This window comes from Seriola lalandi, unplaced genomic scaffold (genome assembly GCF_002814215.2).
Source record: "Seriola lalandi dorsalis isolate HSWRI2012SDOR001 ecotype SW California unplaced genomic scaffold, Sedor1 jcf7180002054942, whole genome shotgun sequence".
Taxonomy (NCBI): Eukaryota; Metazoa; Chordata; class Actinopteri; order Carangiformes; family Carangidae; genus Seriola; species Seriola lalandi.
The window spans coordinates 17687-30384 of record NW_019525493.1 but is presented as its reverse complement, the minus strand read 5'-3'; the positions used below and the strand labels follow the sequence as shown (position 1 = coordinate 30384).

Genomic DNA, 12698 nt, shown 5'->3' with positions numbered 1-12698 from the left:
GTAAGTTTCTGGAAACATATCTAATTATGAGTTTGTTCTGTAGTATTTGAATGTAAAGCACAAAATCAGTCTTGAAGAGGGTTCCTCCAAATTCTAATTTAAAAATCTACATTAGATGAATGACAGCAAAGGTTGTGAAGTATATATTCTTAAGTAAATATGTCTTTAATCAGATTGAAACCTCAAGCCCTGTATTACTGAAGCATAGGAATACTATACACATGATAGGGGGAGTGTGGGGGTAAATAGGAGACCAGCAGCTGATATTTGCTTATTTACTTATAGCTCATCTGCAGTATTTCTCATGATTAGATGCTAACGGAGGTTGAACACATTTATAGTTGAGAATGCTTTTCCATTAAACAATTCACTGAGAGACCCTTGCACATAACTTTGACAGGTATTGTACATAAACTGGGTGTGGCACAGTTTCTCCAGAGGGGTGGGGATCCGCGCGCCCTACAGGCTGACATTTGTGTCTTAATGACGGCCTCTTATAGTTTGCTGTGATTGATTTTAGTAGCGTTATAGCATTCACTGGCTCTTGAAACTGAGTATGAGGAACTTTCCACCCAGTACCCTTCCTGCAGTTCCGCATTTGCTCTGGCCAAAACATGAGCCATATGTATGTTGGCTGTCTCATTTATTAGAGAAATTTTGCGACGAATTTATTAGATCTGACTATTTATTTTTGCAACCTTTGGGCAGTGGATACAATCTTAAAACGTTTGGGTTCAATGTTAAGTAAAAGCCAGCCATATTTCAAGTAGCTACATTTTACCCAAATTTTGTGTGAGGGTATTAACTCTTAAGAGTTGCTATTAACACGTTTTGTTAACTTGTTCGGTGAGTTCCTCGGCTGCGGAAGTGAAGTCATAGTAGATGTTTCAGTGGGGACGGAATTCGTTGCTACACCGTACCGACAGGCTCACATCTCGCATGAATGGAAAGATATTAGCTGTGAAAGCCTTGACTTAGGGATGGGAACTGGATGCAGCGTTTTCCGAGTTAACGTTAGTCCGTATCTGTCCATTTAACGTGGGGGCACTTTTCCCTGTATTCAACTTCAAAGTGTTTCTGTTTGTTTGTGTGTGGAGCGGGAGCTAAGTAGCTGTTAGCCTGAATATACTAATCAGACTGGGTAACGTTAACACTACCGTTAGCCTGCCGAGCTAGTCAGCCCTGCTCAAACAACATAGACAAACAACAGAGCAAACATGGTTGAAACTATATTTGACCTCCCGGTCGAAAAGCAGATATTTTATGCTGTTTTGGGGTTTTCGTGGACAGTGTATCTATGGGAGGCATACCTTTCTTACAGACAGGTAAGTCAGTCATAAGTGTTGGTATCAGCTTCCGAGTTTCTGCTTTGTGAATGTGTATTATTGAGTTCGATCCTGAAATACATTAATAACTGAAATAAGATACCGTTGGGTAATTTAAGACATGCATTTATGTGATGGTTAATTCTTGCAAACAGAAGAGTATTAGAAATGAATGGTGCACATAACATGAAAACCAATGATTTTTTTTACACATATAGCGTCTTTGGTTAAGTCACGGTGATATGGCATCTGTGATTATGTTTGCAAAAGGTTTGGTTTTCCTGAGAAACGGGAATTGAGACGGAACATAATGCAGAGAAGGCTCAATTAAAAGTCAGAATCAGTATCAACTTTTATTGCCAAACTTGTTGACACATACAAAAAGATAAGTCTAGTTTTCAGCAGCTCTTTATGTACTGTGAGACAGTGCAGACAGTATTTACAGGAGAGGACAAATACAGCTACACACAGGTTACATATGTAAACAAATGGCTACAATATACATTAAAGCCTTGGACAACAAACTGTCTATACATGGGTCATATTATTACAAAATTGTTCATACAAGGTTGTTGTATAGGTAGTGCAATATATCCATGAAAAAATATTGTATTATTAATTTTATTTATGTATTTCATGTTTATGTTACATAAGCTTAACATAAGAAGTACATAAAAGTGTGAATGTGTGTGGTATCAGACTAGCAAAGGGAGTGTTTTGCTAAGTGTCTTACTGTTAACAAAAAATTGTACCCGTTTTCTCTCATATCACCAAATATTTGACAATGTTTGAATTCAACAAAGAAGCTGTAATATGTAGGTTGACTTGACAAGGTGGTTCCCTTTGTTTGTACTGTTATGTACTGAGATTTAACATTGCTGCTGATCTTTCTTTTCTACAGAGGAGGATATACAAATCAACAACACATGTGCCACAGGAGCTAGGGAAGATCATGGATTCTGAAACATTTGAGAAGTCACGACTTTATCAGCTGGATAAAAGCAACTTCAGCTTTTGGTCTGGACTCTACTCTGAGACTGAGGGCACGGTAAGAGCGACCAGCAGTTTCAAACACATAGATTATTTGACTTTATAATTATAAGTTTTCTGTCATTTAACATCAAGGATGGGTGATGTCTTAATTTGTCACATTAAGTTGTAGTGGAATGGGACAGCCAGATCATCTTACCATGAATGTTCTGTTTAACTTAGTGTCTTCATGTTTGTGCCAAATATTCAATATGTTCTTCATAAAGCTTTCATTGCCTTTTTAGTTGATCCTGCTCCTTGGTGGAATCCCGTTTCTGTGGGGCGTCGCTGGTTCTGTGACAACTCGCTTAGGATTCAGTCCAGAGTACGAGATCACCCAGTCCCTCGTGTTTCTGACCCTTGCTACCCTGTTCAGTGCCTTAACTGGACTTCCCTGGAGTTTGTACAATACTTTTGTCATTGAGGAGAAGCACGGCTTTAATCAGCAGGTACACCGACTGAGCAGCACTGACCCTCTGTAGACCTGAATGTGGCTGTTTGTAGTTTCCTTTCTCAGGAAGAACTGCAGCTGTGATCAGTTGGATTTGGATGGATGAATAGATTGGAGCCGACATGGATCCAACATTGACTGAGGGATGTGTCACACTATCACCATCTTACGGGCTCCAAAGCTGCAGAAGAAGTAGTTTGTTCAGCCGTATTTTGGCAAAAACAATGACTGTATGAGACATAATAAACATGTGGGTGACAGAAAATGATAAATAATGCTGCAGGACAAGACAGAAGTTTCTATAAGCAATTTGATATTATCCATCATGAAAGGTTGTCACTGTTAGAATCTACCGTATCTGATATGACAGACCGCTTAAAGCTACAAACTTCACAGCCACATTAAAACCCAGGCTACCGTTTGTCACACCAACAAATGCACACACATCCTGACTCTCTCTTTCTTTGTCATCGGCCATTGTCTTTGTTTATATTAATGTCTGGTCTTCCTCTCAGACGCTGGGGTTCTTCCTCAAGGATGCGGTAAAGAAGTTTGTTGTGACCCAGTGTATCCTGCTGCCTGTGACCTCGCTGCTCCTCTACATCATCAAGATTGGTGGAGACTACTTTTTCATCTATGCCTGGCTCTTCACCCTGGCTGTCTCTCTGGTTAGTGATGTGTTCACCGTGGTAAACAATATTGAACTTGTACAAAAGGCATCTTTGTGAAATAAGGGAACATGTAGCTTGGTAATTAAGAGTAACTCAAAGATTGGTCACTCCAGGGTTGTGCTGTCGTAAGTTGTTTGGTACCACCACTTCATCATAATTCATCTCCTCTTCTCCTATGTTCTTAGGTACTTGTTACCATCTATGCTGATTACATTGCTCCCCTGTTTGACAAGTTCACTCCATTGCCAGAAGGAGAGTTAAAGACAGACATTGAGGCTATGGCCAAAAGTATCAGCTTCCCCCTCACAAAGGTTTACGTTGTAGAAGGTAAAGTAAACACAGCACGCCTGTACATGGATTTACACCCCTGTTTACCATCTTGAAAGTTTTTAAAATATGTTGAATGTCTTCCATACTTTCAGGTTCCAAACGTTCATCACACAGCAATGCATACTTCTATGGGTTCTTCAAGAACAAACGTATTGTGCTGTTTGACACTCTGCTGGAAGACTACTCACCTCTAAACAAGTCTGGAGAGCCACAGCCCGAGCCGCCAGAGAGCGATGACACATCCAGTGAAGCGAAAGCCAAGCCCAAGGTTACATAGCCATAAACTTCATTCAGAAAAATTCTTATTGCTCTGACATAAACAAGGCTTCCTTAATTGGTCTTGACAGTACCTGATAATGGCAATAGTCTTTCATTTTGAGAAAAATCTGTCCGTGGAACATTTAATTTTGTCGACCATGCTTTTTTACTTCTTGATTTTGACCAAACAAAGCCTTGAATTTATAGTCATGAGTGTCAGAATTAGTAATGATAATAATAGAAGTGAATTGTCTTTCAGGGTAATACAGTTGTATTGTTCTCTTGTAAATATTTGTACAGAACAAGAAACAAGGCTGCAACAACCCAGAGATCCTTGCAGTCTTGGGTCATGAGCTTGGACACTGGAAGCTTGGCCATACTGTAAAGAATATTGTCATCAGTCAGGTTGGGATTTTATGAATTTATCTTTTTACCTCCGTTTTCTTTAAAGTTTTCTAATCCATTTTAATGACTGTACCAACAGCATGAAATTGACCTCTGTACAGATAGAGCAAAGGCAGATATATCCCACTAAAGTAAATGGATTCGATTAAATGCTGAATTTGACCAAATGAATTTACTTATTATATATACAGATTTAAGTTAATATGCATATAACCTCGGCTGACTCTTGTTTCTGCAGATGAATTCCTTCCTGTGCTTCTCCCTGTTCGCTGCTCTGATTGGACGTAAGGAGCTGTTTGTAGCTTTTGGCTTCGATGACAGCCAACCCACACTAATAGGCTTGATGATTATCTTCCAGTTCATCTTCTCCCCATATAATGAGGTGACTAAGAGATTCTACAAACAATATACCAGTCTTTTGAGATGTTTATATATTTCATAACTTACAGATCTGCGTCTGTCTTTCCAGCTCCTGTCCTTCTGTCTAACGGTCTTGAGTCGCAGGTTTGAGTTCCAGGCAGATGCCTTTGCACGTGGCATGGGCAAAGCCTCCGAGCTCTACTCTGCCCTCATCAAACTCAACAAGGACAACCTGGGCTTCCCCGTGGCTGACTGGTTGTTCTCCATGTGGCACTATTCCCACCCTCCCCTCCTGGAGCGCCTCAGAGCGCTGGGCAACGTCAAGCAGGACTGACGGGGCTGGAAGGAGGAGCGGCAACCGCTGCCTCCTCCCAAGGGCCTCCGCAGACCGCTCCTGGCCCTGTGATGCACCTCGGCCTTTCTTTACCCAACTGCACCCCCTCATCTTGTTTTATCTTGTTTTAGTCTTTTCTTCATTTGCCATTCTTTCCATTTTTTTTCCTCTTTGAAACTTTATTTTAAACAAAACCAAAACATATCAGAACAAGGCAACCTAAAAAAATCATAAGCCTGTACTGAAAGTCTCTGCTCTTTCTCTAGAGCTAATATGCACTTGCTGAGAGCAATACATCTGGGCAATGTGTGTTTTAAAAAAAAAAAGCAAATGTCGGAGTCCTGGTCACATTTTACACGCAATTTAGTTTTTGACATAACTATAACTTTGTTGAAGCGCAACTAATAGAATTTGGCAGAATTTGCAAATCCTGGAATTTTACTTTCTACATCTGTGTGTTTCTATTGTGATGCAGACATGGCATCCAACTGTTAAGAGCACAAAAGTAAAGAGGGTTTTATTTGTTGTGAATTTAAAGAACGGAAAACAATTACAGACATGGTAACTTCTTACAACTCATGACAATACTTTTTACAGATACACAGGCCAGAATTAGATTTGTCTCTCAAGTGCAACTGTTGCTTTTTTTTTTTCTTTTTTTTTTCCGCAATATCTCCGGGCAAACTCAAGAGAATAATGTTAATCCAGTCATCAAATCAAATTCACAGTTTTGCAAGAGGAACTATGTAGATGCTTTATCACAGTGAAAAAATGTGAGTGCCTCTAATTATTGCTGTTTGTGTTCAGATAATGGAAATATTATGAATACAGCAGTGCAGAAAATTTCATTTGAATTTTTTTTACATGCATTGGGGGGAGATCTTGTTTTACTTTTTCTAAAGCACTTGCCGACAAGGGTGCAACCATACCTGTACATATGTAACTTTGATGAGTAGCGTATCGACGTATGAAGTGAATTGTGAAAAATGTTGAATGTGGTTTGAAATTTTAAGTTGATATGGTGTTTTTTAGTTTCTTCTCTTGGATTTTGGGCCGGAGTGAGCGCAGAGTTGCCTGGTAAGCAAAGTGTTTATAGGGGACTTTGGGGAAGGGGTCCGTGAGTGTCCTTCCACCACATAAGCCAGTGCTTGGTTTGTTCAGAGAGGGGACTGTGTACTTTATCTGCAGCGTTGAATAAAATCCTTCAAAGCACTTCTCTTATTCTGGATGCTCGTTTTAATCTTATTTTTAAATAGTTCTGAAAATTAAATGGGATTGCATTTGCAAGCATCTATTTTATGACACAATACATGACATACTGTCTAACTTTGACAACTTTCACTAGTACACCACAATCAATTGTAGTTTAATGTCTTTCTCTTATGACTTCTTTCTACTTTATAACTTAAAAAGTAATGAACTTGAACATGAAAAATTTAAACAGTTTGATTTAAGTAATGCATGACAAAGAAAAAATTGTTGATATAGATGAATTAAAGAAATAAGTGTTACACACTGATAACTTTAATAGTTTTAACATAATGTTCGAATTATTTAAAGAAAACTAAATAATATTTTGTACCAGAAAATGAGCATGTATGTATATGATATGCGGATAATATTGTATTTGATTTAACAAGGTAAAATCTCTTTGGTTTTAATAGTAAATAATAAAAAAATAAATAAACGTCTAATATCAACGTAGGGTTAACAGTTCTAAAAAGAACGTGCGGTATCACGCTGGCCATTTTTAAGACCGTACCATTACGAAAATGGGATACAGTTTTTCTTTACACTGTATCACTTTATTTGTCATGTATATAAATTCAAATTTGGCAGCGTACTGTAAAAACAGTATATGATACATGAATTGCTTTTTAACTCCGTTTCCAACAGCACCAACGTGATGCTCGTGTAGTCCCTGACCCCTGTCGTGATAATAATGGCGCAGCCCAGGGGTCTATGTTTATGGACAAGGACAAGCAGCACTGTCAGTGTCGATGCTGTTTTCTCACGTGAGAGTCAAACATGGCGAGGTTTTTGAGGCCTAACATCAGGAGTTTTATCAACTCACAGCTGAGAATGTCGTCCGACCAGGTAAAATACGTCCAGTAAACACATCATTTGATTAATACACGGCTTTTGTTAAACGTTATATTGCTGTGTATGAATCATTTAAAATGAATTAGCCTATTAGTTTTGCCAGTCTGAAATTCACCTTTATGGTAAATAGATGAACAACTGTTATTGACATGATTATAGGTCAGAGGAATTGTGTAGTAATGTAGCTTTAGGACATTGATCAGTTGTACAAACAACAGTGCTGATGATTAATAAGCAGACATTTACTTTAATCATAACAAGTTTTGAATAAGTAAAATACCAGGAGTTGCGTGTTAACCATTGAACTGTCCCGAGTTCTTGGCTGCATTGTTTTTGCAGAAACAGTTTCTAGTCTGTTCCAACGACCTCCTGTCTCTATTATTACCTGGCAAACAAAGAGGCCCTTTCCCCTCATTCAATAATCTGAATCTTGACCTTCAGAACAGGCTGGTTTTCACAGGCTGCAACTACCTTAATATCACATAGACACGTCTAGATAACAAAACCTAAGAGAGATATTAACTTTAAAACGGTGTAATTTGAAGCCCCCGTCCCTTAAAGAAATGTGTACAATGTGAAGCCATACCAAGGCTCTAATTTGTTGCTGAATGTTCATACCTAACATTTTCTCTTTGAATTGCTCAGTTGGGTGAGCTGGGTAAAGGTGCAGGAAAAGGTGGTGGAGGTGGAGGGTCCATCAGAGAGGCAGGGGGAGCCATGGGGAAGAAGCAGGCCGCTGAGGAGGAGATGTACTTCAAGTATGTATTTCTGTCTTTTACAGAAACAAAATGTGGACAGAGTGTTGGCTCTATGTATAGCTCTACTTCTTGCTTAACTTACAAGTGACAATTACAGTTACTTACAATTTTCTTTTTATTATGATCTTCTCTTACTGTCCTGATTCCTCTCTGTGTCTCTTTATCCATTCTCTTTGTTCCCTTCCCCTGTTCTCACTGTTAATCCTTTTTCTTCTCTGTTGTCACCTGCTGCCATATCTATCCATCTAAACGCAAGGCGTAAGGAGCAGGAGCAGCTAGCTGCGCTGAAGCAGCACCACCAGGAGGAAATTGATCACCACAAAAAGGAGATTGAACGTCTGCAGCGTGAGATTGACCGCCACAAGGGAAAGATCAGGAAGCTGAAGCATGACGACTAAGTGAAACCTTCCTTTAAAAACCAGTTTGCTCACCGTTCAGTAAACACTCCACTGTGTCACCCGGCCAGACATGAATGTATGAGAGATTGTTCTGTAAATGCTTGAAAGTTATTAAAGCCGTTCATAAAATGATTACTGTTTCCGTGGCATGCTTTGACCTAAGTTGTACACCTTTCTCAACCTTTTCGCTTAATCATCAGTGTGCAGTATGTTACAGGTAAAAAGCCAAATTGAAAAACCTAAATGCGGTAACGCTTCATGGCAAAATCAAGGAATCTTACTGTGTACTGTATGAATGAGTTTGCAATTTAAATGGCAATTGTAACTCTATCTTTTAGTGTTGTTATAAGTCAATCAACAGAGAATTCAATAATTTTGATTACCAAGTAATTGCCTAAGTAATATTTTAAGGAAAATTACTAAACATTCCTTAATTTCAACTCATCAAATGTGAGGATTTGCTGATTTTTACTGTTTTATGTCAATGAACGTTTAAGTTTAGTTTTCTGACATTTTACAAACAATCATAAGAATAAGAATGGGCTGCTATTGACTATGTTTGTGGCACTTTGATCAATCACAAATTTATTAAGCAATATACACCATGTAATACTCCATCCAGCAGTGACTTTATTCTATAAATTTCCATTTCATCACAGTCCAAGTATTAAACATTGTGAATTGAAATGACGATCAAGTCTTATGAAAGGAAAAACAAAATATAAAAGACATGACACCTAAGATAAAATAAAACACACTGAATTAACACATACAATAGATAAGATAAATTGAATTCTAGATGCAGTTAATGCAGAATAATTAGTTATGCAGATACTTGTTTTTTTTATAAAATTTCAGAGATTACAAAATATTTAAAATCGTGAAGAAAAAGAAAATATTGTCTTTTTTTATTTTTATTTTTTAGAAAAGCATCCGTTCTGACAATAAAATTAAACATTGTAGTCTTCACATCCAAAATATATTATAAAATCAACAGAAAGTTGATGGGGAAAAAAAAATCATACACAGATCTCGCGAGAAAAATAATATATACGTCGTCACTTCCGCTGTGCCCCTGCCTTTTACCACGAGCAACCCCGTGCATCTTTCTTTTCGCACATCATGGCGGACCGGTTCAATAAGGTGAGGAACTGCTGCTGAATCATAATGCCTTATATTTGCTTTTAAGTCCGTGTGAAGTCTTGTTTTTTACATCTATATTGCGGGCGATAACTACTCGAGCACTTGGTGTAATCGTTGATTTGCTCGGTGTTTGTTTTAAGACTAGATTTTAAAACGTTGAAGACGGCTAGCCTTGGCTAAGTGTACATGCCTTCCATCATGGCAGCTTCCCTAAGGATTCAATGCTGTTAGCTTGGTTGCTTTAACGTGTGTACCGGTTGTGTTTAAATCTTAGTGAGGTATGGATAAATGTACTATAATTGAAGGCGCCTATACTTTGTTCATACGAGGGTGCCATACTGAACTATTCACCCGACTCATTTAGGTCTAAATTACAGTCAACGTGTCTCCATGCTTTGACGTTGATGCTAAGCTAACGTTTTAGCTTAATCGGTAAGTTCTTCATGTCCATGTGCCAGTTATTGTAAGGCTGATGGGGGCTGCAATGCACCTCTCAAAGTCCCTTAACGTTTCTAATTACCACTGGTCGTTTTAAATGTGCAGGTTTTGCAGTTTCTGCTTGGATTTAATAGTCAGGATTAAAATGTGACCTGTCAGTCCGCACTGACAAATGTGAAGCACTCCTCTGATTTGATTAATGTAACCCTTCAAGCTGATTTTGATTTTTATTTTATATCGCGAGTAATACAGTAGTACCACTTTGTCTTTCAAACTTGCAGGTTCTGCTGCTTGATGGCAGGGGCCATCTATTGGGCCGCCTTGCTGCCCTTGTGGCTAAACAAGTTCTCCTGGGTAAGTTTTTTTTTTTGTGTAAGAAGTTTAGATGTAACTTGCTGACTGGTTAATATCTGTTTGTTAAAACTGTCTAGTAACCACTTGCACACAATATTTAAATAACTGAACAGCACATTGAGTGTAAAGCTGTTGTGTGGCCTCAATCTGTCAATGATGATTTAACTTACATAGCTTGAGTTTAACGACCATGAGAAAACTCACATGCACTACCATCTGAGACGGAATGCGGATGATTGTCAACATGTCTGTATTTTTTGAAGTCCAAACACTAAACTGTTGTCTTCATCTCTTATAGGACACAAAGTGGTTGTGGTGAGATGTGAAGGCATCAACATCTCTGGCAATTTCTACCGCAACAAGCGTAAGTAGGGATGTTTGTCTGTTCACATTAAGTGGTTTTCATTGTGCTTTTTTAACATGCTTGTTGTCAATGATGTTTTACCACTATAATTCGAGTTTCAATGACCATGAGAATACCTTACATGCACTACCATCTGAGACATCAGCATTACTTACTGGAATAATGGTTACCATTGTTTAGTGTCTTGAAATATTTTCAACTTAGTAACGTTTTATAGTATTTCTGTGTCATGTGCCTGTCTACAGTGAAGTACCTGGCTTTTCTGCGTAAGAGGATGAACACCAACCCCTCTCGTGGACCATACCATTTCAGAGCCCCTAGCAGGATCTTCTGGAGGACTGTCAGAGGTGAAAATGTGGCACCACTCTGCATAACTAACCACTTGATTACAAAATTATTTCAATACCGACGAAAGGTTCTTGCACTGAGAATGTAACAAGGATAACTGAAAAATGGACCCATCCTGTGAAAGATATGCATATACATTGAAAGCACTTCACTGAAATTATTACATTTGAACTCAATTTCCTGAGCTTAGTACAATTGGAGTAAGTATGTTCTAAAATGTGGGCTGCATGTGGGACATGCATTAGGTGTAACTTACAATGTTTTTTAGAAATATATAAAAGGTGGTTTGCTTAAATGGAGTCCTATTGGTCTAGTTGTGCTTCCTTAAACCATGAATCATAAGAACTTAACAAGGACCTGGTGTTGGATTGAAATATCAGTACTGAGTCACATACAGGTTTTAGTTAAGAGCTGACTTAATGTATAGTGTTAGGTTTGCCTTCATTTGCCTCAGCACAAGTTATTCCTTACTTGACAGTGATGAGCTCTTTATCCCGAAGCTGATCATTCATTGATGAAACAAACTTTTACGGATCTGATTGCTGAGTTGAGCAAGGTTTTACACTTGTGCTAGGACAAATAAAAATTTTACACAGTTGCACTGGTTGCTATTTGACAATGTATTTAACCTTTTTCTCTCTGCTTAACCAGGCATGTTGCCCCACAAAACCAAGAGAGGACAGGCTGCTCTGGAGAGGCTGAAGGTGTTCGACGGCATCCCCCCACCCTATGACAAGGTGATGATCTCGCTCAACAGCCAAGGGCCACATTATATGTATCTGTATGGCCCATACATATGGCTTCAACTCTGCTGTCTGTGATGTCATTTTATTACCTTACCTACCTTGTTTGAACAATGACCATGAAAAGAAAAAAATATCTGAGACATGCTGACACATCAGTGCGAAGGTGTGCCTTTTGCTTCTTTATCTGATTTTTGAATTTTTGTTACCACAGAGGAAGCGCATGGTTGTCCCAGCTGCTCTTAAGATTGTGCGTCTGAAGCCCACTCGCAAGGTAAGGTTTGAAGGGCAGACTAAATGAGATTAGTCACACTTCTAAGTGTAGAGCTTACTTGGCTGTAAAATTGGCAAACATGGATAAAATCAAAATGCTTCAATTCACCTGCTACAACAGTTCGTACTTGACAATGATGAGCTCTTTATCCCGAAACTGATCATCTAATGATGAGACAAACTCTACGGATCTGATTGCTGAGTTGAGTTAGGAACAAGTTGTGCTTTGAGTTGGAACTTTAAACACAAACTAATTAACATGTTAAAGGAAATATTATTTGAAGTGTGACACTTTTTTAAAGAAAATATCCACTGTTGCAATTTTAAACATTTTTGTTTCTCCCTCCCACTTAGTTCGCCCTCCTCGGCCGTCTCGCCCATGAGGTCGGCTGGAAGTACCAGGCTATCACAGCCACCCTGGAGGAGAAGAGAAAGGAGAAGGCCAAGCTCCGGTACTCAAAGAAAAAGACACAGATCAAGCTGACCAAGCTGGCAGAGAAGAACGTTGAGGGAAAGATTGCAAAATACACAGACGTTCTGAAACAATATGGAGTCCTCGTCTGAGATGACTTTCTCTGGCCAATAAAGTAAAATACATGTTTATAGAAAGTGT

General features: G+C 38.7%; 3 protein-coding genes and 5 non-coding genes across 8 annotated transcripts; all 8 read left to right on the top strand.

The window, feature by feature from the left end:
- The first annotated feature begins 895 nt into the window (after positions 1-895).
- Positions 896-6375, top strand: zmpste24 (zinc metallopeptidase, STE24 homolog). Its single transcript, XM_023393804.2, has 9 exons — positions 896-1325; positions 2227-2373; positions 2600-2803; positions 3321-3473; positions 3662-3803; positions 3899-4074; positions 4365-4469; positions 4708-4851; positions 4939-6375. The coding sequence occupies exons 1-9, from the start codon at positions 1218-1220 to the stop codon at positions 5161-5163; spliced, it is 1404 nt and encodes a 467-aa protein (XP_023249572.1). The 5' UTR covers positions 896-1217; the 3' UTR covers positions 5164-6375.
- A 746-nt stretch (positions 6376-7121) lies between these two features.
- On the top strand, positions 7122-8554 carry atp5if1b (ATP synthase inhibitory factor subunit 1b). Its single transcript, XM_023393783.2, has 3 exons — positions 7122-7260; positions 7912-8024; positions 8281-8554. The coding sequence occupies exons 1-3, from the start codon at positions 7192-7194 to the stop codon at positions 8420-8422; spliced, it is 324 nt and encodes a 107-aa protein (XP_023249551.1). The 5' UTR covers positions 7122-7191; the 3' UTR covers positions 8423-8554.
- Positions 8555-9482: 928 nt separating this feature from the next.
- Positions 9483-12694, top strand: rpl13a (ribosomal protein L13a). Its single transcript, XM_023393795.2, has 7 exons — positions 9483-9565; positions 10285-10357; positions 10656-10721; positions 10967-11068; positions 11721-11806; positions 12027-12086; positions 12440-12694. The coding sequence occupies exons 1-7, from the start codon at positions 9545-9547 to the stop codon at positions 12647-12649; spliced, it is 618 nt and encodes a 205-aa protein (XP_023249563.1). The 5' UTR covers positions 9483-9544; the 3' UTR covers positions 12650-12694.
- On the top strand, positions 10504-10583 carry LOC111644809 (small nucleolar RNA Z195/SNORD33/SNORD32 family). The gene has a single exon (XR_002759818.1). It is a non-coding gene; the product is annotated as a small nucleolar RNA Z195/SNORD33/SNORD32 family (small nucleolar RNA).
- LOC111644810 (small nucleolar RNA Z195/SNORD33/SNORD32 family) lies at positions 10784-10864 on the top strand. The gene has a single exon (XR_002759819.1). It is a non-coding gene; the product is annotated as a small nucleolar RNA Z195/SNORD33/SNORD32 family (small nucleolar RNA).
- Positions 11542-11618, top strand: LOC111644812 (small nucleolar RNA SNORD50). Its single transcript, XR_002759821.1, has one exon. It is a non-coding gene; the product is annotated as a small nucleolar RNA SNORD50 (small nucleolar RNA).
- Positions 11880-11960, top strand: LOC111644811 (small nucleolar RNA SNORD34). The gene has a single exon (XR_002759820.1). It is a non-coding gene; the product is annotated as a small nucleolar RNA SNORD34 (small nucleolar RNA).
- Positions 12215-12290, top strand: LOC111644808 (small nucleolar RNA SNORD50). Its single transcript, XR_002759817.1, has one exon. It is a non-coding gene; the product is annotated as a small nucleolar RNA SNORD50 (small nucleolar RNA).
- Positions 12695-12698: the final 4 nt, after the last annotated feature.